At 56.7% G+C, this 17,266-nt stretch overlaps 1 protein-coding gene across 3 annotated transcripts; it reads right to left on the bottom strand.

Annotated features, from left to right (window-relative positions):
* Nucleotides 1–4: 4 nt before the first annotated feature.
* Nucleotides 5–9,149, bottom strand: SLC12A9 (solute carrier family 12 member 9). 3 transcript variants are annotated; one of them, XM_059155592.1, is made up of 14 exons: nt 9,007–9,149; nt 8,079–8,279; nt 7,713–7,847; nt 7,136–7,267; nt 6,466–6,774; nt 5,779–5,886; nt 5,541–5,652; nt 4,822–4,979; nt 4,608–4,690; nt 4,264–4,388; nt 3,930–4,122; nt 3,584–3,758; nt 3,226–3,372; nt 5–1,304 (listed from the first exon to the last, which is right to left on the bottom strand). In XM_059155592.1, the coding sequence occupies exons 2-14, from the start codon at nt 8,257–8,259 to the stop codon at nt 415–417; spliced, it is 2,748 nt and encodes a 915-aa protein (XP_059011575.1). In that variant the 5' UTR covers nt 8,260–8,279; nt 9,007–9,149; the 3' UTR covers nt 5–414. The 3 variants fall into 3 exon arrangements, with proteins under 3 accessions (XP_059011575.1, XP_059011576.1, XP_059011577.1); XM_059155593.1 differs by having other exon boundaries at nt 9,011–9,146; XM_059155594.1 differs by lacking the exons at nt 6,466–6,774; nt 9,007–9,149.
* Between the last annotated feature and the right edge of the window lie 8,117 nt (nt 9,150–17,266).

Below are 17,266 nucleotides of genomic sequence, written 5' to 3'. Positions count from 1 at the left end.
CCTGTAGTGTTTTGGTCTTTTATTCACGATCAGCGGTTAGAAAAATAAAACAGAACAAAAACATCACAACCTCAAGGGGTCTGCGAGTCTGTTGGGCTAGGGGAGACTGAGGTAGCCAAGAGTCAAAGCAGAGACCCAGCCTCCATCAAGGCACCGGTGAAGGAAGGGAGGCCAGTGGGGAGGGCTGCTGGCTTCCACCCCCAGCGTGGTGGGGACGGGACAGCTGCCTGCATTAGTGCACGAGAGCCCCTCTCCCAGGGACAGAAGGATGCCCAGCCCAGGATCCCCTAGTCCTTCCACCGGGCTCCACACCCCGCATGTGGAACGGGCGGGAGGCTGCGGCCCTTCCCTTCCACATCCACGAATCAAAGTGGGTCCCTAGAGCCGGGCACCCTCTGCTTCAGGCCCCGGGCGTCAGAGATCAGTGCAAGTGACGGGGGTGACGCCATGAATGAGCAGCGTGGGGCCCAGATCTCGGGTCAGAGTCTCCAGCAGCGCCAGGTAGCGAGGGTAGCGGGCAGGATCGGCCGGCGGCCGAGGCAGGTACAGGAAAGTGAGGGCCGTGGCAGGCCCACCCTCGCCATCCCCACCCTCGGGGCCCCCGGGCCCTCCTCCCCGGCTGCGCCCCTGCTGGGCCCGAACCAGGGCGTTGGCACTGCAAGCCAGGGCCTCTGCCTCGGCGTCCCCCCGCCTGCCGTTCACAAAATCCCCCTCCTCCTCCTCCTCAGGCTCCCCAGACCCAGCCCCCTCGCCCCACACCACCTCCTGCACTTCGGCCCTGATCCTCAGCTGGCTCAGCAGTGCCCGGAGCCGCCCCTCCGCCGCCCCGGGGGCCTCTCGGGGCCCCAGGCACAAGAAGATCCGGAGCCGGGCGCTATGCCAAGCAGGCACCATGCCCAAGATGGTCGCCATCTGCAGCAAGAAAAGGCCACACACGTCCACGTAGCCTGGCCCCCCCCGGGGCCGCAGCAGGTTGAGGGGCCACACGTCCACGTGATGCGGCGGCGAGGTGCCCCCCGACCCCCGGCTCAGCCGCTCGGGGGGCAGCGCCCCGCAGGCCCGGGCCAGGACCACATTCTTGTTCATCTTGAGGGCGTCTGCCACCGTGGCCACGTAGTCCTGGGGACTCAGAGCCCGGGGGCTCCCGGGAGCCCGGGGTGGAGGAAACAGGGTGCTCAGGGCTGGGGACCCGCCCTCCAGGGTGCCATCAGCAGCCTCAGAGAAAGCCGGGTCGGTCAGGAAGTGGTCCTGGGGTGCAGCATCATCGTAGAAACCCAGGACCAACGTGTTGGGCTTCATGCCACCTGAGGGGAGAGAGGGGGAGGTTGGGAGGGAACGGATAGGAGTCACACTCGCGGCTGAGTTCACCCCACGCTAACACGCACCCGTCAGCGACACACGTCAGCCATCAGGTATGGCGTTGGCTCTGCGCTCAGGCTTTCCCCACGACATTATGCACGTTTGCATAATGACTTTTCGTTTTCCCAAATGCTTTTGCATGAGTTTATTTGTTGCATCTGCATGACTCATCTCCCCCCCCACGTAAATCGAAGTTCGCCTCAGGAGCGATTCTTCTGAACTAATGAGCACTTCCGGTCCATGGCAGTTTGGATGCCTCCGCTCCAAGCTCGTGATGGGAGAGGAGGGTCTGACTTCATGGGGCCCGAGCAGAGCCCCTGAGTAGGCAACAGTCAAGGTCGTGGCCTCAGTCCCCAGGGATACAGCACCCCAGCCTCTGCTGGGGGAGGAAGGGAACTGGCCTGATCTACCGACCACTCATGATGGCGAGGCCCCACCTGCTCTCCGGGGAAGAAACAGGTACCCTCTGCACACTTACTCAGAGCTAGTCCTGCTAAAAACACTTTGTGTTTTAACTCCTCTCATGCTTAAAGCAACACTATGAAGTAGGGACTCCTTACTCACCCCTTTCACAGATAAGCAACCCGAGGCACAGAGAAGTGAAGTCACTTGCCCCAAGGCTCACAGTCAGGAGATCTCCTGACTGATCTCTGGGGTCCGCAGGTGATCACAAGGTACCCAGCACCAGAGCCTAATCTCTGAGCCTCTGACCTGTGTGTGTGTGTGTGTGTCCTGGTTTTTAAATTTTTGAAGAACCATGGCGAAACTGGATACCCCTCCCCCCCACCACCACCGCCCACTTTAATGGGGCTGAATTTACAGAAAGACTCTCAGATCTTGTCTAAGGCTTATTTCTCGTGAACCAGGTTGCTGAAAATCCACCCATAAATCCAGGTCTGCACTCCAGGAGGAGTTTTTCCCGTTCAGAGTTAATTCTTTCCCTTCATCTGAATCGTTTTCCATAGCATCCATGTGGTAGAAAGCAATGATCTCCTGGCACGGTTTCCCCCCACAAAGGGTGGGGCTGAGGGGACACCAGGCTCTCTAATAACACTTGACAACAGCCCAGAAGCACCTGTGCCGGCGTGAACTCCAGCCGATCTTGCAAGTGGAACCCGTCACCCCTTCCTGAGCATTGCCCAGAGCTCTGATTTACCCTGAACAGGATATTGTCCAACACTTGAACCTTAGCCAGAGCTCAATGGAGAAGGGAGTGCGTACGCACTCAGGGAAGGGACTGACACCCGCCTGGCATTGAGAAAGGAGGTGGCAGCTCAGCCCGGGTCTGCAAGAAGCCAGGATGCAAGGCTGGAGGCCTCGGCACCAAGGCAGGGTAGCAAAGCCGGGGGGAATCTTCCACGCGCTCAGAACGCATCAGCCCCACACACCCTCTGTATCCTCTGCGGTCTCTGGAGGCCAATGTCACACCACCCCTTCCTCCTCTGCCCCTTCCAAGCCCCAGCTGAGATACCATCTTGTCCCCAGCCACATCAGTGCATAGCGGTCTTGAAATCAGATGGCTAGAAACCATCTGCCCTAGATTTGAGCAGCCCCCCAGCCTCAAATCATTCTCCCATTGTCCCCAGACACACAACATGGTCTTCAGAGCCTGTGCCCTAATGTTGGGGGTCAAAGAAAAAACCAAACAAAACACGGTCAGTGGCACTCATCTTCAGTCCTTAAGCATTTCCTTGGGACTTTCGTGTCCTCCGTTATCTTTAAACTTGAGCACTGTGTCTTATTTGCACTAGACCCTGAGTTCTTTTCAGAGTTTGCAGTTTGTGGTTTACTCTCTGGCGGACGGTAGCAGAGATTGAAAGAGGCCGCAGAGGGGGTGTCGAGGGGACCCAGGGAGGAGTAGCTCACCAAGGCCAGAGATCCGAAGCAGATGCTGAGCCCCCTGGCGCACGGAGGGCGAGAGGGTGAGGTCCACAAAGGCCTTCACTTGGGCTCTGTCCACCAGGCTCAGCCATGCCCCGTACTGGGGCTGCACAGGGTCAGAGGGCAGGCAGTCTGCAGAGAAGGGAGGAGGCAGATGTGGGCCAAACCCACGTACTTTTCTCCAGGAATCCAAATACCAAATGGGCCAAAGAGAAAGGTCTTGGCAGGGCTCTGGCTGGTTGGAAGCATCATCAGAGAAGAAGCATGAGGCCTCTGGACCCAAAAAACACAAAGAGGCAAGAGGGAGAAGGAAGCTGGGGAGGGAACGAGGCGGGCAACTCACCAAGGTCTCCCAGGGTGACGTGGCCCAGGACATAGAGGCCCCCCTTCTTGAGCTGGTTGGCCAGCCGCAGCAGAGGCAGGGCGCCCCGGGGGTTCCCCACCAGGAGCAGCAGCTGGGGCCGCCAGAACTTCACGTGATCCTTCCGGACGTCCAGCCGGAGCAGGTACTTCCGCACCTGGGGCCGGGGGTAAGGTGCAGAGAGGCAGGGCTCCAACGGGCAGCCCCCACTGACCACCTCTCGGACAGGAACCCCGACTCCAGCCACGGCCAAAGGGGGCTTACTTGGTGGGGGGCGCTTCCCAGACCGCCTCCTCCCCTCCCCGCCCTCCCCTGAGCCCCCATCAACCTGGTGGAAAAGCAAGGCCTGGCTGACGTAGCCCCAGCTGCTGGGGCCTCCCCGAGCTGTGAGCAGGGCAGAAAGCAGCCCCATGAGAAGCAGGGAGCCTCCGGCGGCCCCGGGGCTGATGAGGAACATCATGAGCAGGCAGGAGGCCACGCCCAGCAAGCAGGTGTGCCAGGAGAACAGGCTGAAGGTGGGGCTGGGGGCGGGGGAGAGAGAGAGAGAGGGTGCTCGGGGCCTGCCGCTGCACTCCATCTCCAACCTCAGCACCCCCCACCCCTGCCCCGGACTGAGCCCTCCCACTCTTTCCTCTTCGACTCTGGGCACCCGGGAATCTCACCGGAAGTTGGGGGCCGAGGCCCACTCCAAGCTCAGACAGGACAGATCCACTGCAGCGTAGGCCACCAAGTAGAAGACAGTGACCACAGCAGCCAGTGTATTCAGCTTCCCAGCCAAGAGCACCAGCTAGACAAGGACCCAGAGGCTGGGCGGTCGTGCATGACCGCCCCCCCACCCCCCACCCCGGCCCTCCACCCCACCCCACCGGGCTAAAGGCCAACCCGTCCTGCCTCTGTCGTCCTGCCTCTGTCGATCCCTCTTCCAGCCCAAGCCCAAGCCCCTCCTGGAAGCAGAACCAGGAGGGCCTTAGGGAAAGGGGAGGGACAGCTTGAAAGGAAGGCTTACCTGCACTAGGCCCCAAGAATAGAGCACAGCCCCCCAGGGGTTCCCCGTTCGGGACACAACCTTGGCCGGCGCCAAGATCACTCCTGTGCAACCAGAAATGCAACAAACACATCAGCCTGGGCCAAGTGGCAACTGAGAAAGACTGTTGTGGGGTGGCGGGGTCGGGGCGGGGAGTGGAGACACAGAACCAGGCAAGGAGCAGGGGACGGCGCACCAAAGAGGTCATCCTGAGCCAGAGCGTGGAGGATGCGGGAGGCCCCGATGAGCGAGCTCATGGAGGCTGAGAGCGACGTGGCGTAGATACCGACCAGCACCAGTGGGGGCCACAGGCTGATGGCACGAAAGAACCCGTAGTCCTCCTGCAGCAGGGTCCTGGGTGGGGGAGGGAAAGGAGAAGGCAGATCACGCAGGGGCCCCCATCCCAGGGCCATGGGGAGAGGAGCGCTCTGACTCTGCAGGAGGTGAGGAGCTGGCATTCCCAGCCCCAAACTCAAAGCCCATTGTAATGCATCATGTGTACCCAGAGGGGAAAGACAGGGCATTCTCCGGTTATCATCTGGGTTGCTTCGGGTTTCATCACGTGGTAGACATTCCTAACAGTATCTGTACAAGAACCCAAATATTTATGGAAATACAAATTGATTAGAAAGCCATCCCCCACCCCCAAACCAAGCACCACAGGAGTCCCAGGGACACAGCAAATCAGGCTATAGGCTGGCAACCGGCATTTAGCTAGCTGTCCCCCCTATCCGTGGCGGCAGCAGAGCCTTCTCTCTCTCGGTGGGAGGAACAGTCTTGGTTTTCCCTACACCCTGACAATGGGGGGTACCTGCCCCCCAGCCTGTGCTGTCCTGGGTGATCCAAGTGTGGCAGCCTTGTGCCACCACCCCGCTCCACCCCCTCAAAGGCCAGGCTGGCACCCTCCCCAGGCACCTGTCACAGGTGAAGCCGGAGAGGAAGAAAAGCAGAGTGTAGATGAAGAAGGTGTAGGCGACAGCGACAATGGTGCCCAGAGGAATGGCCCGGCTGGGGTCCTTCAGCTCCCCTGGAGGGAGAGGAGGAGAAAGACAGAGGTCAGCCCTCCCCATGCCCTACATCCCGGAGCCCTCAGCACTCCCACAGGGGCCCAGGGTGGCTGCCCACAGGGGGCAGGGGGCAGAGGCTCCCCCACCTGACATGTTGGCTCCGGCCATGATGCCCGTGCAGCCATTAAAAAGGACAGCAAAGACGCTGGCGAAGGTCATCATGGCCCCCGTGGTGTAGTCCTTGGCGTAGCCAGCTAAGGGATGGTTCCAAGGGAGGAGACAGCGTCTGTACCCCTCACAGGGATCCAGGCATTTTGGCCCTGCCAACCTCTCCCCACATGCCCGCAATCCCTGTGCCTCCCCCACCACCCACCCCAAGACCCCAGCCCTGACCCACCACAGGCCCAGGCTCAGCGGGCCCCTCACCTCCTCCCCCCAACCCCATTCTCCTTCCTCCCTCCAGGCCTTCACCCTTGCTCCTTCCTGAGACACCTTCCCTCTGGCTCCTACCCAAAATCCCAACCTCGCCTGACTCTCATCCACTTGCATCATTCTCGGTCTTACTGTGCGATGTAATTGTTTCCTGAATGTCCATTTTCTCTCTCCAACCAAATAAAGTTCCTCTAAGGCAGGAACTGTCTCGTGGTCATGCTGGGGCCCCACTGGGCCAGACATGCGAGCCAGATCTTAAATGACCTGCACTGTTCAGAGATCTGACCTCCGCCCCCTGATTCTCTCCTTTGTCTGTTCTTTCCCAGGGATTCCAAAAGCCCGGCTCCCACACGGGCTTACCCCTTGCCCGGAGAACCCTGTCACCCCTGTGCCCAGCTCACCACCCAAGTTGGCCTTCAGGGTGCTGCTGTTGAAGCCAGTGAAGTGGCCGACCTGGGGCGGCAGGGAGGAGCCATTGGGGCCGGGCCGAGGGGTCAGGGGGATGCTCCTGGGCCCCACAGCCACAAAGCTGACCAGCACCGAGGCCAAGGATCCAGACACCAGCAGGAATGTGAGAAAGGAGGCACGGGCATAGAGACCCGCCCCCAGGGTACAGACCCCACCCACAAGGCCCAGCAGCAGGGAACCATAGAGCAGGCTCCAGCCATAGCCCTGGGGCAAGACCTGAAGCCCACTGGGCTTCGTGGAGTCTACAAAGAAGAAGAAAGAGAGTTAGAGGACCAGACCCCTAGGAGGGATCCCAACCATGAATCAGAGCAGGAACAAATCCCCTCTTTGCCTCCACTGTCCTCAAAGGCTATCTTTCTCATTCCCCTACTCAACTGTCCTCTAGTATCCTACCCCTCCCTGCTGGGGAGCAGCTATCTTGCTAGGGGTGTGAGTCTGGGCTTCCCCAACTAGAGGGTAAGCTGCCTGTGGGCCAGGACCATCTCTCAGATGACCCCAGAAGGCGGGAAACACAGGAGGTGCTCAAGAAAGCCAAGCTAACGGAGCACGTCGCCCCCAGAATCCCCAACCCCGCAAACCCGCAGAGCCGCCTGGAGCACAGACCAGCCCCGAAGACATCGAGCACGGCCTCCACCAGCCCCAGCAGGGAGACGGCACAGCCACAGACGTTAGCCAGGTAGAACATGAGGCCGATGCTGCCCCCAACCTCAGGCCCCAGGGTCCGGCTGATCATGACTAAATGTGTAAGGAGGTGAGCGTTAAGGGAAACGAGAGTGAAACGGAGCAGGAGAATGGGTCGGGGCACAAAGCACTCTGCAGCCTTGTCTCCCTGCACACACCAGAACCATCCCCAGTGTCAAGCTGGCCTGGCACAGCCACTCCCAAGCCACGTGGCTTTACACAAGTCACTAATACTCTTGAGCTCCCAGTTCCTCATTCGTAAAATGAACGATCCAATTGACGAGACTGTTGGGAGAACCAAGATGACAGCTGAGAAGCACCTGGTGGACAGGAGACCAGCACTGACATACATGTCAAGCCATGTTGGTCACCTTTCCCATATGGGCTTGCCTGCTGAACGTTCAATTAGAACCTGCCTCCCTCCTGCCTGGCCCCAGCCCCACCTCTGCCCTACCAGGCAGAAAAGCCCAGACCCCAGTCCACCAATGTTTGAGGATACAATAGGCGCCGCCCCCCCGCACAGCTCCGTTGGTGGCGATGGCACAGACAGAGAGGACGGTGAGCGCCAGGATGAAGTAGGCGACCAGGAGCATGGCCAAAGCCTGTAGCAGCCCAGCATGGCCCACCACGAACCCTAGGTTGGGAGTGGCAAAGCAGGTCAGAGGGTGGCTCATGTACTCCCACACCACACTGGTCCTCAGCATCAGTCACCTGCTGGGGCAGAGCTGAACACAAGGCCACAGGAAGCCCTCTCCCCAAGCCCTTCATCCACCCGCTTCTCCCAGGACCCTTCCCCCACCTCACCCCAGTCTCACCCCTCCCCCACCCCACTGCACCCCTGAGGAAGCCCCACCACCCCACTCACCAATCCTCAAAAAAACAACTATACTGAACATGGACAGGACCGTGGGCACCACCACACCAAGGAAGGTGGAGAGCTTCCGGGCAGATGCCCCTCCAGGACCCCCGGCCCCATTGGCAGAGAAGGCAACCCCCTCATCTCCCAGGAGCCGGTAGGCCAGCAGAGGAGAGTTCTCGCTGGCCATGCCAGAGTGCGTTATGAGGCCTGCAAAAGACAGTTTGCTTAATGGAAAGCAGCTCCACAGAGCCCCTCAAAAACACCTGGAAACTTCCCCAAAAGGGAAGACTGCAAAAACTCACCAGCAACTCAGAGAGTTCCTGAGGGGCAGACTGGTCTTTGCCACTTCCAGGGACAATGGCAGACGCTGCACCCTTAGCATTTGGGTACCAAGTCCCCTCCCAGCTCCTGGGGACCCCCGCCCCCATATCCCTGAGACTAAGGATGGCAATGGCTCTGGGAAGAGGCAAAGGTACTCTCCCTTTTCAACTAGCAGTGCAAGAGGAAATAAATCCCCCAAAAAGGGAAGTGAGTTCCGGGCAGGAAGCCCTCCTCACCCCCTCCCCCGATGTCCTGAGCTGTCCCCCTCCCAACTCTCCCAAGCACTCACCTCATCCGTGGCTACAAGAATTTCTGAATCTTCCAAAGCCCCGCCCTCCATCAATCCTCCCTCCCAACCCGTATCAGACCAGCTCCTTTCCCCCAGCCTCTCCAGATTCCTCCCACCCACACAAGGCGCCTTCCAATCTCGACCAACCCAAACACACCCCTCGACTACCAAAACAAAGACGCAGGCCAGCAACACAAGGTGGGTCCTCCTCCCCCCACCGGTTCCTGCCCACTTTCTCCCCGGGCGGGTTGGAGGGGGCCGAGATCCGCTTGTCTCCGGCCAGGCGCATTCCCACAGCCCGGGTGCGGCAGGGCGCTCACTCACCCACCCGGAGGACGCAGCCGGCCGGGGGCGATCCCCGACAGCCGGAGGGGGGTCTGCTACCGGCCGAGGGGGCGCGGGTGCCGGAAAAGCCAGCTGCGGCTACCGGGATGCCAGGCCGGGAGCCCGCCCCCCCAGCCCACGCGCCCCATTGGTCCCCGGGCTCAGCCCCGCCCCGTGGGCGCGCCCAGGAAGCCCCGCCCCTTTCGGGCTCCCGGGACCCGCGCGGCCCCGGCTCCCACTCCACGTGCGCCTGGGATGCTGCTCTAGGTCGTCCCTGAGGGCATGGTGTAGGCCACGGCTCCAAAGGCGCCCATCCGCCCCTAAGCAAACAAGCGCCCGCTTTTACGGGCGGACCCCAATCCGAGCTCACGGAGGCGCCCAGAGGAGCCACCACTGAAAGGGGCGTGCAGTGACCGCGGAAGGTAACTGCAGGTGGGCGGGGCCGTGACACCTGGCCCAGGTGCGTCGCCGGGAACGCAGGGCCACGTCGCTCGGCGCCTTCCGGAGTCCCATTCGTTCAGCTTCTCGAATCCCGGGAATGTCTCTGGGGTACCGGCCTCGGCCCTCACCCCCGCGGAGGCCCGCCCCTCACGGCCGGTACATCCCACCGGCTGCGCTCTCCGCGTCAGCCATCGGAGGGAGCCATCGGCCGCTGATCCCGGTGAGCCCCGGCTGCACAGGCCACCGTCTGTCCACAACGTCCTCCTGCTGCTTTCCTACCGGCCTTTGCGGTGTTGTCCCCTCCAGCAGAGATGACAGGACTTGTGAACCTCCGGGAGATGGGATTTCCGCCTCCTCCCCACCCCGCCTCCTCACTCTGCACGGGTACCATCAACATTAGCACAACCTGGCAACGTTTTCTCATCTGTAAAATGGGGATTAACCAGAACCCTGCATAAGGTTGCTATGGGAGGGTTCAATGAACCAACCGGCACCTGAAAACAGTGCCTAAAGGTACAGTAAGTTATCTGCATAGATCATATAATGCATCAGCACTCTGTAAGGTAGATGCTTCGTTAAGAAACAAGCTGGGAGAGCTTCCGTAATCAGTTTCTAATCTTGATATAGTCCTTTGTGGCTACGCTGTCACTTGAGCCTCAGGAAATGAACACCGCTGTTACTGCCATAGTCTTTGGCTGTCAATTATCTGCACACATTCCCCTAGGAGAGGAACGGGCTCAAAGCAGCCCAAATGTGGCATTGTCGGGGAGAGGTCTCATGAACAGCTGAACTGTGGCATTTTCAGAAGTCATCAAGGCTGCCCACGACGGAGTTTGGTTCGTGGCTCTTTCCCACACCATCCTGTCACAGTTTTTGATGATTTCAATATCCATACTGATGAGATTTCCAACACCCTGGTGTGGCAGTTGCTTGAACTCCACAGATCGACACGGATCGGTGCAGTTCTCACCCTCCTCAGTAGCCAGTGGTTATGCCCAGACTTTGTCCTTGCTGGAAAATAACCGCAGCCTCTCATCCTTTCTGTTCCCCTTCTCTGGTATGCCCGCCAAGGAAAAAATTAATCTGACACTGGTTAAAATGGTAAGGAAGACTTTATTCAGGACTTTTGTGATTGGTGTTAAAACTATCACAATAGGGGAGAGAGATGGGGTTCCTCTCCAAATACAGCAAAGGCAGCTGGGGATTTATAGCTAACAGGCAGAATGAGGGAGTTGGTGACGGGTAATTTCTAGGAGGAAACACCAAAACTAGGGGGATTCTAACTAAACAGACTTAGGATTCTTGCTGAAGGCAGGCCAGGGTGATCAGATATCAAGGGCAAGAAGATTCTGCCTAATCTGGGCTAAGCAGGCCCAGCAAGGATGAGGGCCAAGATCAAGGCCAAGTCCAAAGAGGGCTCAGAGAAGCCCAACTGAAGTTTGGTCAAGGAAAGGTGCCTTGACCCCAACAACCCTCCACCTCACCGGAGTCCAATCCATAGATCTTGCCCTCCACTCACTTCCCATCCCACCCAGCTTAAAGTTCATGGTCAGTGAAAAGCACTCCTTTGTCCCTCTCTCTCTTTATTAACCTCCTGGCAAAACCACAGCCCTGCTAGGTGCAACTCCTGGTCTACCCTGAGCCTGCCCAGAGCAGCTGAATATGGCTAAAGGAACACCCAACTATGGGAGCTCCTCTCAAATTCATGACCATGAACCTCAAGTGGGCCTTAATACTGCCCAGCATTCCAACAAGATTTCTCTGGTCTGTTCACTCTCCTGTACTTTGATGATGTGCTCGCTTCGGCAGCACATATACTAAAATCCTGTACTTTGATGACCTAAATCCTTACCCCTCTGTTCAATCCTTTCTGCTTCCTGCACTGTTCTTACTCTCAGCTCACTATCTCACTTCCCAATTCAGTGAGAAAAGAGACGCCAACAGAGGAGAATAAAAGCTCCTATTCTCCCACCATGCTTTGCGGTGCCTTCCCCATATTAGGGCTGAACTGACCATGCTCCCGGCTAAGGTCAACCTGCCACTACTTCCCATTTCATCATCTTCTTTTCTTTTTGGCTCGTCATTTCCATTAGTATATAAATATGCTTTTTCCCCCCACTTATCTTAAAAAGAAAAACAAAAGATCTTTTGAATACACTATACTACTGCTTCACTTCTTCGTTTTTGAGAAAGAGCATGGGCATGTGTACAAGCAGGAGTGGGGGGGAGGGAAGGGGAGAGAGAGAGAGAGAGAGAATGAATCTTACTCTGGCTTTATGTGGGCTCCATGTGGAGCTGCTGGGCTCGATCTCACAATCCTGAGATCATAACCTGAGCTGAAATCAAGAGTTGGATGCTTAACCGACTGAGCCACCCAGGCACCCCTCTTTGTAGTTCTTTCTAGCAAAACTTTTTAAGATTTCATTTATTTTTTTTTCTTAAAGATTTTATTTATTTATTTGACACAGAGCGAGAGATCACAAATAGGCAGAGAGGCAGGCAGAGAGAGAAGGGGAAGCAGGCTCCCCGCTGAGCAGAGAGCCCGATGCGGGGCTCAATCCCAGGACCCTAGAATCATGACCTGAGCCGAAGGCAGAGGCTTTAACCCACTGAGCCACCCAGGCGCCCCTCTTTGTAGTTCTTTCTAGCAAAACTTTTTTAAGATTTCATTTATTTATTTGAGAGAGTGAGCAAGAAAGACTACAAGTCGGGGGGAGGGGAGAAGAGGGAGAACAGATTCCCAGCTGAGCGGGGCTCGATCCCAGGACCCCAAAATCATGACCTGAGCTGAAGTCAGATGCTTAACCAGCTGAGCCCCCCAGCATTTTTAAACAATAAAGTATTTTTTGGTAAAGAGATGCACACGGTTTTTAGACAAAATGGTATTATAGACTTAACAGACTACAGTAGAACATACACATGACTATTATGTGCACTGGGAACCAAAAATTGACTTGACAGGAATCATTGCAATATTCACTTCATTGTGGTGGTCCGGAACCAAACCTGTAATACCTCGAGGTATGCCCCTGCTTGATTCCTACCTTCTCCACCACTTTCCTCACGTGTCTTCTAGACCACAGTCATGGATTTCCTCCTGCTCATTTTCTTTTGCTTCCTCATCTTTCATCTTAACTCTGAAACACTCCCTAGATGTTGGAGAAACAGCCAAGATGCCACTGTGGACTGGAGGCTCCAAGGAAGACGGAGAGCTCAGTCCTCAGATTTCTTTTCACCATTTACACCCATTCCCTCGGTGATCTCTTCCAATCTCATGGTCTTTTTTTTTTTAAAGATTTTTATTTATTTATTTTGACAGACAAAGATCACAAGTAGGCAGAGAGGCAGACAGAGAGAGAGGAGGAAGCAGGCTCCCTGCAGAGCACAGAGCCCGATGCAGGGCTCGCATGACCCGAGCTGAAGGCAGAGGCTTTAACCCACTGAGCCACCCAAGTGCCCCCAAACTCATGGTCTTAAACGCCATCTCTATGATGGTGCCCCAAGGGGGTACCTCCAGCGCAGATCTGAGCTCCACACTGTATGTCCAACAATATATGAACAACTCTGCTTGGACTTCAAATAGGCAGCTCAAGCTTGGTATGCCCAAAATCAAATGCCTAAACTTACTCCCACAACCTACTACTTCTGTGGTCTTCCCACCTTTCCATTCCCTTAGATAAAAAACCTTGGAGTTATGCTTGATATTATCTTCTCTCACATCCACATCCAAACCAATTAGCAATTCCTTTTGCCCCTACTTTTAAAATATAACCGGTATCCAAACACATCTTATCACCTTAGTCCAAGCCACCATCATGTCTTACCTGCATTACGGCAACAGCCCCCTAACTGGTTTCCTGCTTCTATTTTGCCCCTGTCATCTGTGAGTCTTTTCTCAACAGAGTAGTTAGAAGGATGCTATTAAGGGGTTCCTGTCTGGCTCAGTCTGTAGAGCATGTGACTCGTGATCTCAGGGTTGTAAGTTTGAGCCCCAAGTTAGGTGCGACATTACTTAAAAATAAAACCTTTGGGGGGCGCCTGGGTGGCTCAGTGGTTAAAGCCTCTGCCTTTGGCTCAGGTCATGATCCCAGGGTCCTGGGATGGAGCCTCACATCAGGCTCTCTGCTCGGCAGGGAGCCTGCCTCCTCCTCCTCTCTCTGCCTACTTGTGATCTGTCTGTCAAATAAATAAAAATCTTAAAAAAAAAAAAAAAAACCCTTTGAGCACCTACGTGGCTCAGTTGGTCAAGCAATCAACTCTTGATTTCAGCTCAGGTCATGATCTCTGGATTGGGGATCAACCCCGCATCGGGGCTCCACAGTGGTATGGAGCCTGCTTGGGGTTCTCTCTGCCCCTCCCCACTTCTCCCTCTCCAAAAAATAAGTAATAAAATGAAATAATAATTTATTTATTTAAGATTTTTACTTATTTATTTGACAGACACAAGGAGAGAGGGAACACAAGCAGGCAGAGTGGGAGAGGGAGAAGCAAGCTTCCCAAGGAGAAGGGAGCCGGAATGCAGGGCTCGGCCCTAGGACCCTGGCATCATGACCTGAGCCGGAGGCAGACACCTAACGACTGAGCCACCCAGGCGCCCCTAAGATGAAATCTTTTTTTAATAAAAATGATGCTATTGGGGCACCTGGGTGGCTCAGTGGGTTAAGCTGCTGCCTTCGGCTCCGGTCATGATCCCAGGGTCCTGGGACCGAGCCCCGCATCGGGCTCTCTGCTCAGCGGGGAGCCTGCTTCCCTCTCATTCTCTGTCTGCCTCTCTGCCTTCTAGTGATCTCTGTCAAATAAATTAAAAAAAAAAAAAAATGATGCTATTAAAGCAAGAATCAGTTCATGATCCTTGTCTTTTTAAAACTCTCCAACAGTTTCCCATTTTCCCCACTGTAAAAGCCAAAAGCCTTCATGATTAGGATAACCACACTTACCTCATGATTCCTCATCTACGGTCCCACTACAGTACGCCTGTTGCCTGAGTTCAATGTTAACAAGGTCCCCTGTGCTCAGAAGTGACCCAGGGTGCTCTCTGTGTCACATGGCCACTCAACCCACCCACCCCCCCAAGTCCTACCCAATAGGCAAAGCACCCTCACCTCTCCCCATTTCCTTGCCCCAGCCTCCAAGAACGCGCTATGGCCCAGAAGCCTTGAGCTTCCTTTGTCTTCTGGGCGCAGGTACCGACTTCTTAGTGACATCTCCTCCACCAGTCCCATTTAAATTGAACCACAGCCTCCACCCCACGCCCCTTCCCTATTCTTTTTTCTACATAGCACTACCACCACCTATGTCGTGCACTTGTCTGGTTCCCTGACTACCTAGTCGCAATGGAAAGTTAAACTCCACGAAACAGGAATTTCTGCCATAAGCTTCGCAGCCGCAATACAGACCCTGGCACGGGCGGGGGCGGGGCGGGGCGGGGGGTGCTCCTCACGTGACTGCAGCGGCCACCCCCACCCCCACCCCCGACCCTCCTGCTGGGAAGGGAAGATGGCTGCGCCCAGGGTGGCCTCAGAGAGAGAGGGCAACCAACGAGAGGGCGCCTGCCCGCTAGAGCGTCTGCGCCTCGCCTGGGTCTGCGGTTGCGTGCTGGGAAGGCGCGAATTCTGGGGCTACGTGCGGGTCCTCCTCCCCACCATTTTTTTTTATGGAGAAAGGAATTAGCTCATCCTCAGAGTCGTTTGATGTGACCTGCCTGCTGCTTCACCGCCGCTTGCGATCCCCGGCATCCGAGGCGTGTAGGACGAGGTTCTGGGATTCAGGATACGGGGTTTTGTCCCCTGATGCTGCCTCCTGGGTCAACCTGTGAAATGACCTCAAAGTGTCAGTCCAGCCTCCAGTTCTGGGCACCCCCCCCCCCCGAACACATCCGAACTGCCCCTTGGGCACAAGGACGTCCAATCCAGCCCGCAGGTGCCCCACTCCCGATTTCTGGCCTGAAATGAGAATTCCCGGGGGATCCGCCCTCCCCACCCCTGCCGTGAGCTCCCCAGGATTAAGTCTGGTGAATCCGGACCCCCTCCCCCAGGCCCCTGGGGCAGATGAGCCCTTGGCCACCGCCCCTGCAATTTCCTGCAGACCCAGCAAACAAAAGGCTCGGGAAGAGAGGCGAGGCTGAGCTGGGCGCCCTTCCTGCAGGAACAGCTGATGGAGCAAAATGGTCCAGGAGGGAGCGGAGGGGAGGGATGAAATTCCAGGATTCCTGGAGGACCAGAGTGGGAGGCCAGACTCCTGGATTCCACGGAGGGAAGGATTCCAGCCGAGTGGATGTGGAGGCCCCAGGCAGGACATCTAGTTTGCTGGGCTCTGCCAGATCCCATCTAAGCTGGTGGGGTTGATGTCAACTTTGGGGAATGGAGGGGGTGGGGGGACACGAGTTCAGGTGAGCTCTCAGGCCCATAGGCTGGAGTAGTGGGGGCTGGGAAAAGCCTGAAGCCCTGCGTCATCTCCTCTGGGGCCCAGCCTACCTCCCCCTGGCCCGACCTGCTACCCTCTGAGCTGGCCCCACCCAGGCTCGGCTTCCTGCTCCTCCTGAGGCACAAAGCTTTTTCTGCTTCAACTCCATGAACCACCCCCGCGGGGTCTTCTGGTCCCTTCTGGACCCTGGTAGTCTAGACCCCAGCCACGAATAGTGCTTCTGTTCCCTCCTAGAGCCAAGGCCCCTGCCCCCAGGGCAGGGACACAATGGTCAGGGAAGGGCCACATCCAGTTGGGGGGGGGGGATGCTGGCATGGGGGGGGGGCTTGGCCTCATATCCTGTCAGGCTGCCAAGGGAAGAAAGGAAACAAAAGACTTCCCCCTGCTGGGACAATGAGCCACCGATACCTCTTCTCCCCTACTCCCACTCCACCACCGCCTCCCCTTTAGCTCTGTCTTCAACCCCTCACTCTCCCTTCTCTCCTTGCCCTCTGGTAGCCTTGGCTTCTGCTGTGAGCGCTGCTGGTCCCCTTCCCACCTCCCTATTAAGCTTGCTCCCAGTCCTAGCTGTTTCGGTCCCCCGCAATTCCATCTCTTCTGTTTTCAGCCCAAGATTTGGGGCTGGGTGGGCAAAGTTCTAGGGCACGTAAATCACCCCGCTTTCAAGTGAGGGGCTACACAAGAGAAAGGGGCCAAAGCCAAGGAAAGGAAATGCCCTTTGGCTGGCCTGGGTGAGAGAAGGAAAAGGGCGTGCAGTGTCCTACAGGTCCTCGGGGGTGGGGCTGAAAGGCCTGGCTGTATCCTGAGTGCCACAGTGAAGTCAGCCAGCCGGCTGATGACTGGCTGAGTGCACTTGAGGATTCTCACTCCCTCCCTATGTCCCTCCTCACTCTCGCGCTCGCACGCATGCACACTCGCTCTCTCAAATCTTTTTTTTTTTTTTTTAAGATTTTATTCATTTATTTGACAGAGCTCACAAATAGACAGAGAGGCAGGCAGAGAGAGAGAGAGAAAGAGAGGGAAGCAGGCTCCCTGCTGAGCAGAAAGCCCGATGCGGGACTCGATCCCAGGACCCCGAGATCATGACCTGAGCCGAAGGCAGCGGCTTAACCCACTGAGCCACCCAGGCGCCCCTCTCAAATCTTTTAAAACATGAATAAAGTGGATGTCAGAATAATGCCCATCCTTCCTTCCTAACAAAGCTCTTTTTTTTTTTTTAAAGATTTTATTTTGGGGCACCTGGGGCACCAGGGAGCCTGCTTCCCCGCCCCCCCCCCCTCTGCCTGCCTCTCTGACTACTTAAATCCTTAAAAAAATTTTTTATTTTATGTATTAGAGCGCAAGAGAGAGCATGAGCAGGAGGAGGGCCAGAGGGAGCAGGAGAAGCAGACTCCCC

Source organism: Mustela lutreola, chromosome 17 (assembly GCF_030435805.1).
Source record: "Mustela lutreola isolate mMusLut2 chromosome 17, mMusLut2.pri, whole genome shotgun sequence".
Classification (NCBI taxonomy): Eukaryota; Metazoa; Chordata; class Mammalia; order Carnivora; family Mustelidae; genus Mustela; species Mustela lutreola.
This window is presented reverse-complemented; position numbering and strand designations above follow the sequence as displayed.

Coding starts and splice junctions, on each gene's coding strand:
- SLC12A9 (XM_059155592.1), bottom strand. CDS start 8,259: ATGGCCAGCGAGAACTCTCCTCTGCTGGCCTACCGGCTCCTGGGAGAT. Junction 4,389..4,607: donor ATTCTTGGGGCCTAGTGCAG/GTAAGCCTTCCT, acceptor GTCCTTGTCTAG/CTGGTGCTCTTGGCTGGGAA. Junction 1,305..3,225: donor GCTTCGGATCTCTGGCCTTG/GTGAGCTACTCC, acceptor CTCTCCCCTCAG/GTGGCATGAAGCCCAACACG.